The sequence below is a fragment of the Sander lucioperca genome, chromosome 14 (assembly GCF_008315115.2).
Source record: "Sander lucioperca isolate FBNREF2018 chromosome 14, SLUC_FBN_1.2, whole genome shotgun sequence".
NCBI classification, from domain to species: Eukaryota; Metazoa; Chordata; class Actinopteri; order Perciformes; family Percidae; genus Sander; species Sander lucioperca.
This window is the reverse complement of record NC_050186.1, coordinates 25,222,990-25,238,538: the sequence shown is the minus strand read 5'-3', so window position 1 is coordinate 25,238,538 and position 15,549 is coordinate 25,222,990. Positions and strand designations below refer to the sequence as shown.

The window sequence follows — 15,549 nt, the reverse complement described above, 5'->3', positions numbered from 1 at the left end:
CTGCTGCAACGTTCTTGGAGATAAGACGAATTGCACATATTTTCTAAAAAAAAAAAAGGATAAAAACAAGTTCAACAGGTCCAGTGTCCTTGCGGTTTTTAAAAGCTACATTTGTATACATCAAGTACACTTAGCACAGTCCACAGGAGACAAAACAGGAAGAGTGTAGGTCCTGATGTCCTCCCTGACAGAGGAGAAGAAAGTCCATCACAAGCTCCTGGAAGAGGGGGTGGGAATCCAGATTGTTTAAGGCATGCATTCACAATAATGTAGAACCAGATTTCTGTGGAAATTTATGAGCTGATGTGTCTCACAAAATAAAATACAAAATCCTGGTAACGTGGGAACACAATCTGCAGTCACGAGCCAACACCAGCACTGGGATTTTTTTAAAATGTTTTCTCAATTCACAGAATGGACTTGGAGATTGTACTTAAAGCAACACAACGACTTATTGGGACTTTAGCTTATTCACCGTATCCCCCAGAGTTAGATAAGTCCATACATACCCTTCTCATCTCCATGTTTGTTGTAACTGTCTGACGCCCCCACCGCTAGCCTGGTTAGCCCAGATCCTGGAGGTAACCGGCTCCAACTAGTCTACTGCTCCCAATAAGTGACAAAATAACGCCAACATTTTCCTATTTACATGTGATTTGTATAGTCACAGCGTGTAGAAATAACAAGGTCACATGAGACAGAGCCATCTTCTAACCGTATACATACTGGGAACTATATTCTCAGAAAGGCGAAGCACTGCTACTTCTGCTCCTCACCACGGGCCTTCTCAGGTGCTGCAAGTAAATCACTCCGCCCAAGGAGCAGAAGTAGCAGTGCTTCGCCTTTCTGAGAATATAGTTTGTGTGTCGTAGTGAGGCTAGCGGTGGGGGCGTCAGACAGAGTTACAACACACATGGAGATGAGAAGGGTATGTATGGACTTATCTAACTCTGGGGGATACAGTGAGTAAGCTAAAGTCCCAATAAGTCGGCGTGTTCCTTTAAATGTTGTAAAATAAGACAAACACATCAAAAGTCACACAAACATTCAGGATAGCAGTTGTGCTTTAGATTTTCAGTGGTGTTAGTTTACCGCAGAAAAGTGACAACAAATATGTGTTGATGCTTTGAAAACACAGTAGGGCTGGGTGAAATGGTTGAAGTCATTCTAATCATATACATAAAGATATTTACGGTCATCAAGATATGAAAAATATGAGCAATGTACACAAAATCTGATACAACAATCATTGGGCCTCATTCACCAAACGTTCTTAAGAACAAATGTGTTCTTAAACCCCACTTGCGCAGCTTTCACGAAGATTATGGCATTCACCAATGTTTTCTTGTTTGGGATTTGTTCTTAGGTAAGAACAGAATCTATGCACACTCAAGAACACTCTTATGCACAATTGAGAGCTGACATGTTTGCGCAAAACAAGTAGCTATACCGTTTTCGTCCGTTCTAATTTAAAATTTAACATTTCTCTCCATTTTGTAACTAATTATTTTAATTATTTTACACATAATTATTTTAATTTTAATTAATTTGTTTTAATAAATACACACTACTGCTCATTTGTAAAGCACTTTGAATTGCCATTGTGTATGCTAGGCTTAGCTTAAATTTACGAAGACATTAGGATTCATCATTCTAAGAACACACCTGCGAACAATTCTGCTGTTTAAGAACACGTCTTGAATCAGACGTAGACTTTTCTTAGGGACTTTATAAGAACATATTTAAGAGAAAATTTAGGAAGATATTGGTGAATGAGGCCCATTGTGAATGGGAATGATTAAGCCGAAAGGTAAAAATGTAGAATTATCACCCAGCCCTTGTACACAGGCAAAGAGAAATGTCTAACACATAATTTACCCGCACAGGCGCAGAATCAAAAATCTATTTAAAATTGTTGAGTTTGAGTGAAAACAGACCTCAGGTGAACTTGTCCAAGTTCTATCACACACACACACACACACACACACACACAGAGTTATCCATGCAAATTAAAAAAAGTGAAAAGTGCCGCCTGAAGTTTCAGAGGATTCTCATTTCACTAATGTAACACTAACAGAAGGTTAAGGCAAAAGACAGGAGAGAAACCAACATACAATCTCATTCAGACGGAGACTGAAACAATGATGCTAAAGGACTTGCATCACGTCTCGAAGCAACACGCATCTCACACCTCAATCTGTCAGTTCTGCTCAAAAACAAGATGTACATTTACACAGCACAGCAGACCTCAGTCGGTGCGTCACAGAAGCAGAGCCTCAGTGAAGTATTCCAGTTTGCACGGCTGATTATGTTGCTCCAGGTTCAAGATGAGTTGAGATAAACTTGTGATGACCACAAGAGGGCAGAGAAAGACTGCGTCACTACAGCAGCTCCAGGAGAAAGGAGCCCCATCTGCAGTTAAACTGTCTGCTGAATACAGAACTGGTGTCAAAGCAAAACCTCTCAGTTACATGAGGCAACACACGGTGGCGGTACACCGGCGAGACACGTTTTCAAAATCAGATCAGTGCACATGCTCTTCTATGTGCTGAATTTCATTTCTCTCTTTTTTGATTTCCAGTTTCTCAACATAAATTATCTTGTCCACAAACAAAAATGTATACATTCCAATTGGTCATATCGATAAAAACAATGTTTAAAAATATACAGATTTTAGTGAGACTGGATTTATTTTTATAACTATAGTATTTTTTGCTACCTTTGATTTGAGTTATGCAACTGAGAGGTGTTTTTGTGACGCGATTTGTCTTTAAAGCCCCTATGTGTGGGATTTTAACGATTTCTGACTGGCAACTTGTAGTCTTATTATAAAATAAGACACTGTAGCAGACAGTGATGTATGCCACTACAGTCATAGACACAGACTTCAGTCATTTCCATTGGGGTTGGCTAATGTTTCCTCAAACGCAGACTTTAGCCATCAGAATAAATCTACGATGCAATACAACGCAGAAAAATCCTACACACTGCGGTTTTAACTAGTCAAACCCCATTTTCTGGCAAAACGTTCTCCAGCATGAAGACAGCTCTGCCCTGCTGATGATGAGGACAACTGAGACACAGCTGACACAGACAGACAGTGATGGACCACAATTAACAAGTGCACAATTGGAACAAGACTACAAAAAAGGCCCAACGTTTGATCTAGTAGTCAAACATGAGCCTTCAGTAGGCCAAAATCATTTTCAAGGCATCACAGATGCAAAGATTCATTACATTACAGATTTTACTCCACCCCATGAAAGACACATGCCCAATCACTGAATATTCTAAAATGCTGTATGATGATCCAAAATACTCCTTTTAGGCACAGTGATGTTCCCCCCGTTCTGTCTGACCCAACCTGATGGGACACGGGGTGAAAATAAAACTTATATTCAATATAAGATACGATCCCTTTTTTTTCAAATATTCAAGGACAAAGAAACGATCTTTGGGGTGTTCTGGGATGGAGTACCGTCCATCCTCTTTAAACCCGGCATGTCACTGCCCAGATTTGTCGAGAGGCGAATGCAAACAGGTGTGGGTGGGCGTGGCCATGATGCTTCACCTGCTTCTTCTCTACTGTCCGCTGTTGATACTGGAGTTGACACTACTGCAGCTTTCCTCGTAAGAGGGTGGGGGCTCTATAACACACAAAGGCAACAAAAATAGTCAGTAATATATGTTATGTAGTTTCCCCTTGTCTAAGCCTCTGTTCCACTAGTTACTAGTAAAGTATCTCTCTGTACGTCAATGGATTTTGTCATATACAGTTTCTTTCATCAGTCTATCTGAAATGCTCCAACATGTTCCTGGGGGTTTCTGGCCATATTATTTTAATAAAATACAATATATAACTGTACTGGACAGTGCATTTTGACACTCTTCTATAAAGAGTATAGGCCTTATCCACAGCAGACATTTTGACTTAGTCATAGTAGGAAAAGCAAAGCTGATACTAATAACATGAACAATGACTGTTCTATTTAAGTGCCCCGGCTTTTATCTGATTTTTTTTTTTTTTTTTTAAAGAATACAAACTACGGAAGAAACAACTTTGGCATTGTCAGGACCTTGGCATGAGTAGGAAGCACCTTTTAGAATTTGGCAGAATTCGCAGGTACCTCAATTGTTTTTTTACTTTTATAAAACGTACCCACGCACGGCTCTGAAGAGCGATTGTTTATATATGACTTGAGCCAGGAGACTACCTGTGTTTGTCTAATTAAGGTGTACCTATAAGAAGGACAACACTATTGCAAGAGTTGACACTTGGCTCAACACCAGCCAGGGGTTTACATGCTTTTAAAGAAAGAACTTCAGACAACTAATTCCTTGAATTGATGTGGTGAAAACATAAAAGGATATTTCAAAGCGACAGGGATAACAAACTTGCATGGATATTTGATCGGCCATGATACCACACTGGTACCTTGTGCGGCCCTGTATGCATCTGTACATGTGTTTGTCTGTGTGCCGGTGTGAAAAGACTTTTTGGAGAACTAACCATGAGGGTAGTCCCAGCTGCTGTACTCTGGAGGGAGGATGAGAGAACAGGAAGTGGGGACAGGAGTCGCGTTTCCTCCCTCGGTGAAGAAAGGTATGGTGGCCCCGGTGGACACACAGAACAGGGGAGCGGACGCGTCGGGCAGCCTGTGGCTGGGAGGAAGGGCTGCACCGGGCGCGTGGCTGAACGCGCTGGGGGACATGGTGACAGGCTGACATGAGGGATCCTGCTGAGAGTGACTCTTGGTTGGGATCTCCTCACTGGCCACGCCCCCTGCACACAGCCCCTCCTCTGGCTCCTCCTCCACCGGCGGGGCACTGGGTGTCACGCCTGCCGCTGTGGGCGCAACGACGTGTCCTGGAGTGGAGGGTATGGCCCTCGACGGAGACAAGTTCACAGCGATGTTCCCAATGTAGATGGGCAAAGTGACGACTGCGTCTGGAGATTTCAGGGACACCTGTAACACAAACAGGATTTATGAAGGGAGGCCTCAGTTAGATTTCAAATGTATACTGCAATACAGTTCAAGCTCATTCATTTATTTATTTATTTTTTTTTAAATCTTGGCCTTTATCTGTGTTTATTTTGGGTAGAAATCTGATTAAAAAAATGAATAATACAAAATACAGAAGAAAATCTGACTTCAAATATACAATTTGGAACACATCCACTTTGCAGTTTGATCATTTATTGTTGTTCAAGGGACTCAGCAGTTTATTTGCATTTCTTCATATTTCCATTCCTCACTTTAAATTACCAGGAGATTTTCTGAGCTGTGAGAACCTCATCTACTGGTGAACAGAAACAGGAAACACAACCAAACTAAATCTAAGTTAACAGTGGTAGAAAGAGATCGGTTTCTTTTTGAAATCAGGGTAGAAGTTTCTGTAATAAACATTTAAATCTGTAACTGACGTAAAGGATAAGGCTGGTGATATTCTATATGTTTCTTATTGCCAACAAATCCCATAAAAACACCAAAACCAACAAAGAATTGATTCCACAATCCATAGTATTGTCTGTGCAGCTAGAGCCAGATATATCCGATTCCTCAGTGCCAAAGAGCTCCAATGTTTCCCCAAAACTACTAAAAACACATTAGTGATCCACGCTGTTGCACTGGATGACATGTTCCTTTATTATAACGAGCACGCACACACACTGACACACGTTTATGCTGAGAATACTCACACACTGACCTGAATAAAATAGTCGATGTCTATGAGGCTGCAGCCGGCCAGTGCAGACTGAGGGAGAGGAGGGACGATGATCTGCTCTCTCCACTCGGCATGTTTTCCCGCCTTTACTCCGGCTCCCTCCACCTCTGCGATGGTCCGCAGGTCGAATACAGGCCGCTTGGTCTTATAGGTCACTTTCTGGTGTGAAATAAAAAGGTGCTATAGTGACTTCAAGCCGCTTCAACCACCTCTACCTTATTGGATGGAAGAACCTCTATTCTTGTTATCTTGAGGTACAGAGAGATTTGATGTGCACCCACATGAAAGGATTAGTGCTATGATTTTGAGCTTATGTTTTTGAAGCTTTTGGAGTCCCAGCAGAGATTTATAATACATCCCTAGAATGGAAAGTTAAGGGGGGCAGTGCACACTGGCTGTGCTCATACTAAATTGTATTTGGGATAGGGCAAAGACTAAAAACATACAGATCTGTTTCTCATTTCTTTTTCTTGATTGATTTTTTTTTTCTATTTTCTTTAGTTTTTTTTTTCTGTCCTCAACACCTACATTATAAAACCAATTAAGCCTTTGTGAAACAAAATCTTATTTTCAAAGATGACTCACTGCAGCAAAACGTTAGCCTGAGAGAAAGGTGGTGAAAAAAAACCCATAATTAATACTCTACTTCAATGATCTACCTGTATTAGACTGGCCAGCACACATCCTGTGTCCTTCCCAGACTTGTTGTGGATCTCAGTGGCTAACTTGATGACCTGCCCCGGGATGTAACCCCTCAGGTCACTGTGAGCCTTCAGCATCAGGGTCCCCGTCTTCACCAGGAGGTAGCTGAACTTCTTAGTGGTCACAGCGTAACTCGGATGCTGCGGAGACGGAGTCGTAGGATAAACGTGTGTTTGTGCGTTAATTAAGAAGCCTCATTAGCCGATGCTTTGCTAAGAATCTATTCATGCTTGGTTCAAGAGTTTCAGGAAACTCTGACAGTCATGACGGGAAGAGAGTGAATGATATAGTTAATAATAAGAATAGAGTTAATAATATAACTAGGGTTGGGTATGGTTTGGGTTTTTCCCGATACCGGTGCTAAAACGATACTTTTAAAACGGGGCCGGTGCCTAAACAGTGCCTGAACTGACACTTAAAAAAATAGGGGAATAGGGAATAGGGTATTTTACAATAATTTTGAATGCACCACAAGGGTTACTAGTTTCAAGTGAACCACGTCTGTGTTGTTTTTCCGACAATGGCAGCTGCAGACTGCTTAACGTCCCGCTGTTGGAATCCTCTACAGTGAAGTACAGCCACATTTTACACGGTTCAGCTGTCAGCATTTTAACTGTGTTTAATCCAGCTGCTAGATGACGGTAGGCTAATGTTACCTGCTGTCAAGTGAAGTGTTAACTAGCGTCACGTGCAGCGATGCTCCTGTTGCCTCTAACGTCTGTTTCAGAGCATCAGAGAGCAGCGCAGAAGGCATTTAAGTGGCAGCGAAATGAGGCACTGAAATCCGAGTTGCAATTCGGTCCGGTAGATACCTGTCGTTTAGGCCCCGGTGCCGTATTAGCACCGGGTTTCGGTACCCAACCCTAAATATAACTAATAATTACTAATAAAGTAATGCAGGGGAGTAGAGGAAAAAATGAATTAGATCCTGCTCTGCCTTTAAATTAAATAAGCCTCGACCAAGACAAACGCTGATCAAATAAAGAGATCCATTACAGCGTTTCAAAGTCTCTTCTCCTTCTGTTTCTCCAATATATCCAAAACTTTTTCAAAAAACAGAACAGCAACATTAAAGTTTGCGAAGCAATAAAATGAGCAAAAAAAAAAAAACAATTAAAAAGTAGAGATATGTGTGCAGCAAGCACTTACTTCAATGTCAGGCACCTCATTGAGGTTGAGTAGGTTGAGTAGGTAGAAGGGCCTCTGGGCTTTGTAGTCCTTAGAGAAGCGGGGCGTGTCAATGGCCACCCTCACACGGTAACTAATCTTCCCAAAGGGTCCCTCAAAGGAAGTCGGGGGAGTGACTGAAGAGGGGATTGGGAAAAAAACAATACAGACTTTAACACTGAGAACAGTAACTGATATTTTGGGGCAAACTGCCCATATGTTTGATGTAATAATCAAAGGCATCACTTTTTTTTTGTTTTTTTTAAGATTTTTTTATGGGTATTTCCGCCTTTAATGATAGGACAGCTCAGACATGAAAGGGAAGAGAGACATGCAGGAAAACAACATGTACCCTGGACCCTCTGCATCGAGGAATAAACCTCTATATATGTGCGCCTGCTCTACCAACTGAGCTAACTGGCAACACAAAGGTATCACTTTTAAATGTATAATCTATATATCTAGACAGACAGACAGACCTACCTACCTACCTACCTACCTACCTACCTATCTATCTATCTATCTATCTATCTATCTATATATATATATATATATATATATATATATATATATATATATATATATATATATATATAAAATGTGTTTTGCTCTGTCAATGAACATGTTCTTTAACAAATAATGCAATGCCTGATAAAGCAGGATTAATTAGGCTAAAATTTAAATAATTTTCTTTTATATTGTTATGTGTAGGGAGGAGTACAGGGCTGAAATCTGTGTCCTTATCCATGCAGGCCTCTATCAGAGCTGTCACAAGATGTGAGGAGCCTTTTAGACGGATTCCTGCACTTTCGTCCTGAATGGAAAAAGGACACTGATTGTTCTTGTGACTCGAGGAAAGGGCTGTCAAAGGGAGGAAACAGGGAGGGAAATGGCTGGAGGAAAGGAAATTTAAGGAGAGTGAGATTAAAAATAACTATATGGGGAGGAAGCAGCCAGACAGACAGAAGGAGAGAGATGTTCACAGCCAGAGGAAAGATTAAAAAAACATTGGATTCAAAACCTCTTCTGGTTTTGTGATCCGTACAAACGATCTGCATTTAAATTTCACAAACAGCATGTACAAAAAGGTGATTAATGTGTTGTCAAAATAAAAGCTGAGCCACTCTCACTCTCATTACAAGGGTTCCTTTTTCCACTGATCCTTATTCAGATGTTAATGTCAACGAGACCAGTGGCTGCTGCTGCTGTCAATAGGAATTAACCAGATGTGTTTTTATTTGTTGCAGGCAGTTCGGTAGCAAGAACGGACTGAAGCACCACTTTCCCTGGAGACACACCAGACTGAGCTGCTCGTGGCTGCTGAAAGATTGCATGGCCTGACTTGATCCTTTGAGCTCACACAAATACATTCCTCTGATTTTTTGAGCTGCTGTTCATCATGCTTGAAGTACACGAGCGGTACTTCAAGGTGCTAATGTAATAGAGTGATTTGATACACAATTTTGAAATTGTTTAAAATATTAATTATAAATTCATAAAAGTAAATGTAAACACAAAAAGCTTGTTAAACTGTTGGTCCTTTCAAGGAGGTAAAAAATGTTTCAAGAAGGTAAAAAACGTTTCTAAAATGTTTAACATAGTAAATACTGTTTGAGAACATTTGTTTATGTAGGCTGTAGCTACCTGTTAAAGATTTCGGATCTGTGATCTGTTAGTTTAACCTTTTTGAGAAAACTGATCCGTGATTGATTAGTTAAGTCTGCAAGGTCGGAAGCGGGAGCTCTCAGCGCGATGCCTCATTCTCGGTGGAGCTACCGGAGAGAAAACATCGTTGTCTGAGTGATCATTTCTATCTCGCATTTCCAGGCTGTTACACTAACCTCTTTTCAACAAGCAGCACCTCTAACATTTTCGTTTCAGGCTAGACTTGTGTATCTGGGAACATAATAAGCACTTGTTGATTTGCATGTCACAAAAGAGATTTCGGCACCTATGTTAAAACTGGGGCGGCTGTGAACGTCATTCATGGTCCCAGAGGATGAATCCTAATGACTTTGGTGATCCCATGACATTTCCTCTATTGCCACCAAGATGTTCACATTTGTGTTGTTTTGTGTGGAATGTCTGGACAACTCTTGGATGGATTGCTATGAAATTTGGTACAGGCATTTATATTCCTCCTCAGGATGAGCTGTTATCTCTTTGGTGACCCCTTGAATTATCAATTAGTGCCATAATCAGGCCCAAATTTCAATTCGTCCAACACTTTGGTTTATCACTAAATACAGCCAGGCGAACATGGCTAACGTTGTACAGTACCTGCTTAACATCAGCATGTTAGCATTGTCCCTGTGAGCATGCTAGCATGCTGATGTTAGCATTTAGCTGAAAGCACCCCTGTGCTAGACTGGGTAAACCCAGCCTGATCTGCCGGCGATTTGATTTCGCCCTGCAGCTCAGGCTGGAAACCTGTACATCAGGGGTGGCCAACCAGTTAGGTATAAAGAGCCACAAAAAAAAACGCACCATAGCAAAAAGCCACACAACACATGCACGTCCACACTACAACAGCAACAGTGTCTTCCAGATCTGATGACAGTCATAATACATAGCAGTTTTCATAATTTTTTTTCTCACTTAGATTGACTCAGTGGGAAACCTGACAGTCTTTGTTATCCACAATCCTTTTCAGGTCTTGCTTGAACTCGGTTGTGGCCACTCGAAGCAACTCTCTCACTCATTTGTCACTAGAGGGGCTTTCAAACAATCGGATTCAGCAGTGAAAGGGTTAACGAGGAAGGTGATCTGTTTTTCCTCAGGTTTTTCCTCAGGTTGCAGAATCTGTCCTCAAAACTCTGCTGCATTATTTTCCATTTTAAAATAATTGGCAAATGTATTGGCAGTATTGGCAGATGCATTCAAATGTGTTTTTTTTTACTTATCTGAAATACTGTATGTTTCAGAAAAGTTAAAAACAACAATCAACCAATGACACAGCCCCCAGCCACACAGTAAGAGCCTCACAGGAGCAGGCAAAGAGGCTCAAGAGCCACAGGTTCGCCACCCCTGCTGTACATGTATCTATCCTGCTTCCATTACAAATCTGCGGGGACCAATGACAAACCAGGCTTATCCACCTGGCGCGCTATTGGCGGGTTTAACACGATGAACCGTTGCTGCAGTTGTGTCACCGTTGGTCGCGCTCACCCGGATCGTTTGTCTGGATTGGTTGAAGGACTATCCAATTGCGTACAGAGTCATTTGAACTATGCCCATTGATCCCGCCTCTTGTGCAGTAGAAAATACAGAGCAGACTCCCCAGACTAATGTTCAATCTTAAAAGATTGAGCTTGGTCTGGTGATAGCCAGACTACCCCCTGTGCCTGAATACAGACTAACAGAGTTGCTAGCATGGCTGAATGTTAGTCTTCTCTGGATGTCTACGTTACATATAAACATCATCTCAACAACATTTAAATGACTATACAATATGGATCAGTTCCTAATTATAAAGTTGAAACAACAGTTATATGAGGTCTAAGAAATATTTTAGTCTTTATCTGAATTCAGTTCAGTTTTAAGCTTGACCTATAACCTGCAAATCACCAAATGTCAAAGTAACCTTTTGTTTTCTGAATTTAGATCTTGTCAGAGGAGTACAGATCAAGTAGAGAAGGGTTCATCTTCTAAATGTGGAGATACATTGGTTGTGAGAAGGAATCTCGTTTGGAGGTAACGCTATTTGATTTCAGGAGGTCTGGCTTGTCAGGAGAAGCAGCACACACTTCACACAGTCTTTGTCTGACAGCATGCCCCCTGATTTGAGTGTAGCAGCCAATTCCTTCCTCCCTGCTCAGTGTTGATGTTCTGAAATGTATCAAAGCTGACAGTTTCATTTCAGAAACCAACAGTGAGACAGGAGGATATCTGCCTTGTCTTCTGCTATGGAATTTGATCATTAGCTGCTCACTGGTTATTCCGTTTTATTGAATGAAAACAAGGATTCTTACATGCTCATGCATGCTCATCTTCAAATGATAACAGTTTAAATCACCTTTTCGTCTATTTTGTTCTCTCTCCTCTTTCTCAATTGTATCTTGTGTCCCTTTGGAATGAGGCCATCCACCATTTTTATCCAACCCTGTTTATCCCTCTAAGTGTCCTTGTATGGAGCTTATCTCAGCCTACACCTTCCTCCTCTCTTTAAATTTCTTTGTTCCCTCTGTGAGAAATGATCAGGCCTGAACACTACCTGATGCCTTGACTCTAGATAAATGAGTTGGACTTGTCAGAGGAAATTCTGTTAGTCCTTCCCTGTCGAGCTGTTGTTAAAAGACACTGACATTGCTCAAGGCTCCTTCTCCTAACTACCTACTTGTGATCATCAGCAGGATGACCAACAAGCCTCTAAACCCCACAATGTCCTTTGCCACATTTCTACTGATCTTCTCCCTTTCCTGACAACCTTCATCATTTTTGCTCACTTTATAGATTTTCCTCACGAAGGATGAATTATTGCAGGGCTGTTGTATTAGACCATTAGTTTTAGCTTAGCTAGTTAGTTGGTAGATCGATGGGAAAATGAAAAAACAAATGGAAAAATTGTTATTTGTACAGACTTTGAACTTGTGTATGTACTAATAAAAACTATTTAAAAAAACCAAAACACTGCTGCATAAGGAGAAATACTATAAAGCTTGTTAATCAACTAGCCAAAAAAAGAAAAGAAATTGTCAAGTGAATTTTAAGCAAACTTTTGAAATGTCACAAAAAAGGAAATGCTAATTAGGCGCGTTTCCATCCACTGGTGTGGTTAATTGTTCTTTCATGTCAGCTAGGCTTGGCCATGATTTATGCCGTCCTTTTAACATTTCTTCAATTCAACTTTGTTGTTATTATACTTGCGTACAACAAAACAGTCGAACCCAGGCCCACTGCGTCAAGGAGCAAACCTCGACACATGGGCGCCCGCTCTACCAACTGAGCTAACCGGGCACCCCTGCCAAGTCTATTTTGAAGACATAGGAGAGCATATCTGTTTGCTGTACCAGCAGGGGGCAGCAAGAGACACTTGACTCTCCAATGAGCCACTTCTCACTACATTCTAGTTAACATGCCCTGTGCTGATGCTCTCCAGTCTGAGGGCCTGAAAGGCAGGGAGGGCGAAGCATGAGGGCATGTAGACCAATTAAACACTGACTGCACAACAGGGAACTAAAAATAACACAACCCCCGCTTGTGCTTCAGCCCACGTCTGAGAGAATGTAAGATACTAGACAGATATTGCACTGTGTGTGCCCTCACAGGTGCCATGTATGTTCAGCTGATCTTTGCGTTATTGTGGTGTTGTCATTTTTTCCGCCAGCGGTTAAAAATCAACTTACGTGTTTGTGAACAAGTGGCACGGGTAATAAAGATAAAATGTGACGCTGAGGCACACAGCTGTCATGTTCCTGACAAATCTTTTAAGCATTAACTACGTAATGGTCCTTTACACACCATTGCTATCACAGATCTGTGTGTGTCTGCTTTGTGTCGGAGACAAAGGGCTTAGGGCTGAACACTTTGTAAGTTCATATACTAGAAAAACGTATCAGATGTTATCACACCTGCATGCTCATTTTACCGACGTCATCTGGACCGGGAATATTATTACGGGAACTGAAGGCGTGCCCCCGGCATGGAGGAATGAGGTTAAACGGGTCATCGGGGTTAATCCCACACTTACCTGGAATGAGAAACTGGAAGGGGAAACTGTGTTCGCCAGCAGCCAGGGTTCCTGTAAAAAAAGGGAAGGCTTATCACACAGTAGACAGACAGAAAAGAAGAAAAAACTAAATGCTAATGGCATTTATGGGTGCATATATAGTGATTATTATGAGCATTTGTGTGTATGATTGTCTTTATTTCGACTTCACACATCCCTTAGTAAACATTCCCAGTGGGATGGAGTTTCTGAGACAAACAGGCTTTGTTGTTCAAAGACAGCAGAGCCGAGATGTTTTCCGTTGTGAACGAAACTAGCAACAGAAACCAATCAGCCAGCGTCAGAGGAAGTGATGAACTGTTGGCCTTGTGTCGGCCAACACGTGTAGCTGGAAAAGTTGGAGAACTGCTCAGCAAAGTTAATCAATGATTTATAAGCACAGTGGGGCCGGCAGCAGTGATCGACCCAAGACTGAGTGCATTCTTCTGCTCTGAAACAATCTATGGGTCAGCATCTTTGGGCCAAGTCTGCCGGTAAAAACAGCGGTATGAACACTGGACACAAAACAAACACATCAGCTCAATCAAGTAGCAGCGCAGAAGAAAAGAAAAAAACTCGCTGAAGTGCAACAATATCAGACTGCAAACTCTGTATTACTGATGTTATCAGACAACACGGGGTAAACTGGTGCAGACCTTGCTGTGTTTCCAGAAGCACATGTGGCATTCTGAGGATCTCAACAGGAAGTGCTCCTGAAATATGAACCGGTGTTTTGGAATAAAACTAAATCTGTTAAGTACAATGTTCTCATACTTGTTTACATCACAAGCTCAGTTAAAGTGATAAGAGCATAAGGCACCAATAAGGGCCTTTCCATCCCCATCATACTGATAGCACCTTGAGAGAGTCAGCTTATTAATTCTCTAGATGAGCTGACAACCCAATTAAATTCTCCCAGACAGCAACATGTCTCACCTCATTAGGGACGGGCACAACTTCTTCCGTTAGTGCTCAGACTGTGTGCGTGTTCATTTGCATTCTGTTTACTGCTTGAGGAAGCAGTAATGCTCTCAACCAACGCTGTTGCAGGCCTCAGCTACTTTATATACTCAACTGTAGAGAGCCTAGCTAACACGGGTACAGGCAGAAAAACAAGACAAAGGAAAACAATTCAAAGGGGTATATTAAATCTTCGTATAGAACAAACTGAGATTCCTAACTTTAGGATACTAAACCTAACCAGATTTGAGTATCCAACTAACCATATCAATCATAGACAATTCAAACCCATTGTACCTACAGCACTAATGACCAGAAAAGACTAGGACACTGGGGGGACAGGGCAATCTACAAGAAAGATCTATAAAGACTGTAAAGGAATACCTCACCCTCAAAATGATCATTTGTATATTAATCACCCTGTGTTACCCTGAATTGTTGAAGAAAAAAATGTTTTTCTCGCATGTCTCCATGGTCTCTACTACTTCACTTCTAAATCTAATTATTTATCCCCTTGCTGGATAAATAAAGTACTATTATTATTATTAATTATACATTAAAACAGTGGGGGATATTGCCAGTGCCTTTTGGTCAGGTGGCACTGACAGGAGCACTAACCCATCGTTTTTGCTGGTTGATACAATACACATGGTGACATATGTAAGACCTTGTAGTTGATAGTGCTTTTGAAAGTCTGTTCTCATTTAGTAAACTGAAAGAAAACAATGTTGCAATGGCTTTACTTCAAAATTTGCAATTCTGGTGATTTATAATTAATTTTCAAACATGATGACAAAAAAAAACATTGTGCAGAGATGTGTAAAGTATCATCAGTGGAAAAAACTAAAAACGTGAAAAGACAGGAAATGCTACAGTGAGTCTGTCTCAAAGCATGGTCTAAATATAAAGCTGTCGGTTTAACCACAACCCAACTGCAGCAGTGGGAGAGAGATACTTAATTCCTGAAGGTCCTAAACTGAAGAGCGGATCACTGGTCTTCACTCCTCCAACCGCCAAGCATCTGTGGCATACCACATTATCAGTCAGCCAAAGCGAGCGTCGCTTGCTTTGTGTGTGTATGTGTGTGTGTGTGTGTGTGTGTGTGTGTGTGTGTGTGTGTGCGTGCGTGTGTATGTGTTGGTCTTCCGTCACCCTTCCTGTCTGGCTCTCCCTGTGCTGCTCAGCCCTTGGGGGCAGAGCGGCCCATTTTCGGAAGAGAACGGGATACGGAAATATGGCAGAGATAAAGGGGGAGCATAGAGGGATGGTGTGTAATGAATTATTTA

At 41.4% G+C, this 15,549-nt stretch overlaps 1 protein-coding gene across 1 annotated transcript in view; it reads right to left on the bottom strand.

Annotated features, from left to right (window-relative positions):
* Positions 1-3,418: 3,418 nt before the first annotated feature.
* The window catches only part of arrdc1b (arrestin domain containing 1b), a 39,247-nt gene continuing 27,116 nt past the window's right edge, over positions 3,419-15,549 (bottom strand). Inside the window, exons 3-8 of the mRNA XM_031277499.2 lie at positions 13,286-13,336; positions 7,579-7,733; positions 6,387-6,569; positions 5,710-5,886; positions 4,511-4,967; positions 3,419-3,647 (exon numbers count right to left, since the gene is read on the bottom strand). Of these exons, the coding sequence (XP_031133359.1) occupies positions 3,583-3,647; positions 4,511-4,967; positions 5,710-5,886; positions 6,387-6,569; positions 7,579-7,733; positions 13,286-13,336 (1,088 nt within the window). The 3' untranslated portion in view covers positions 3,419-3,582. The remainder of the gene's footprint in view (positions 3,648-4,510; positions 4,968-5,709; positions 5,887-6,386; positions 6,570-7,578; positions 7,734-13,285; positions 13,337-15,549) is intronic.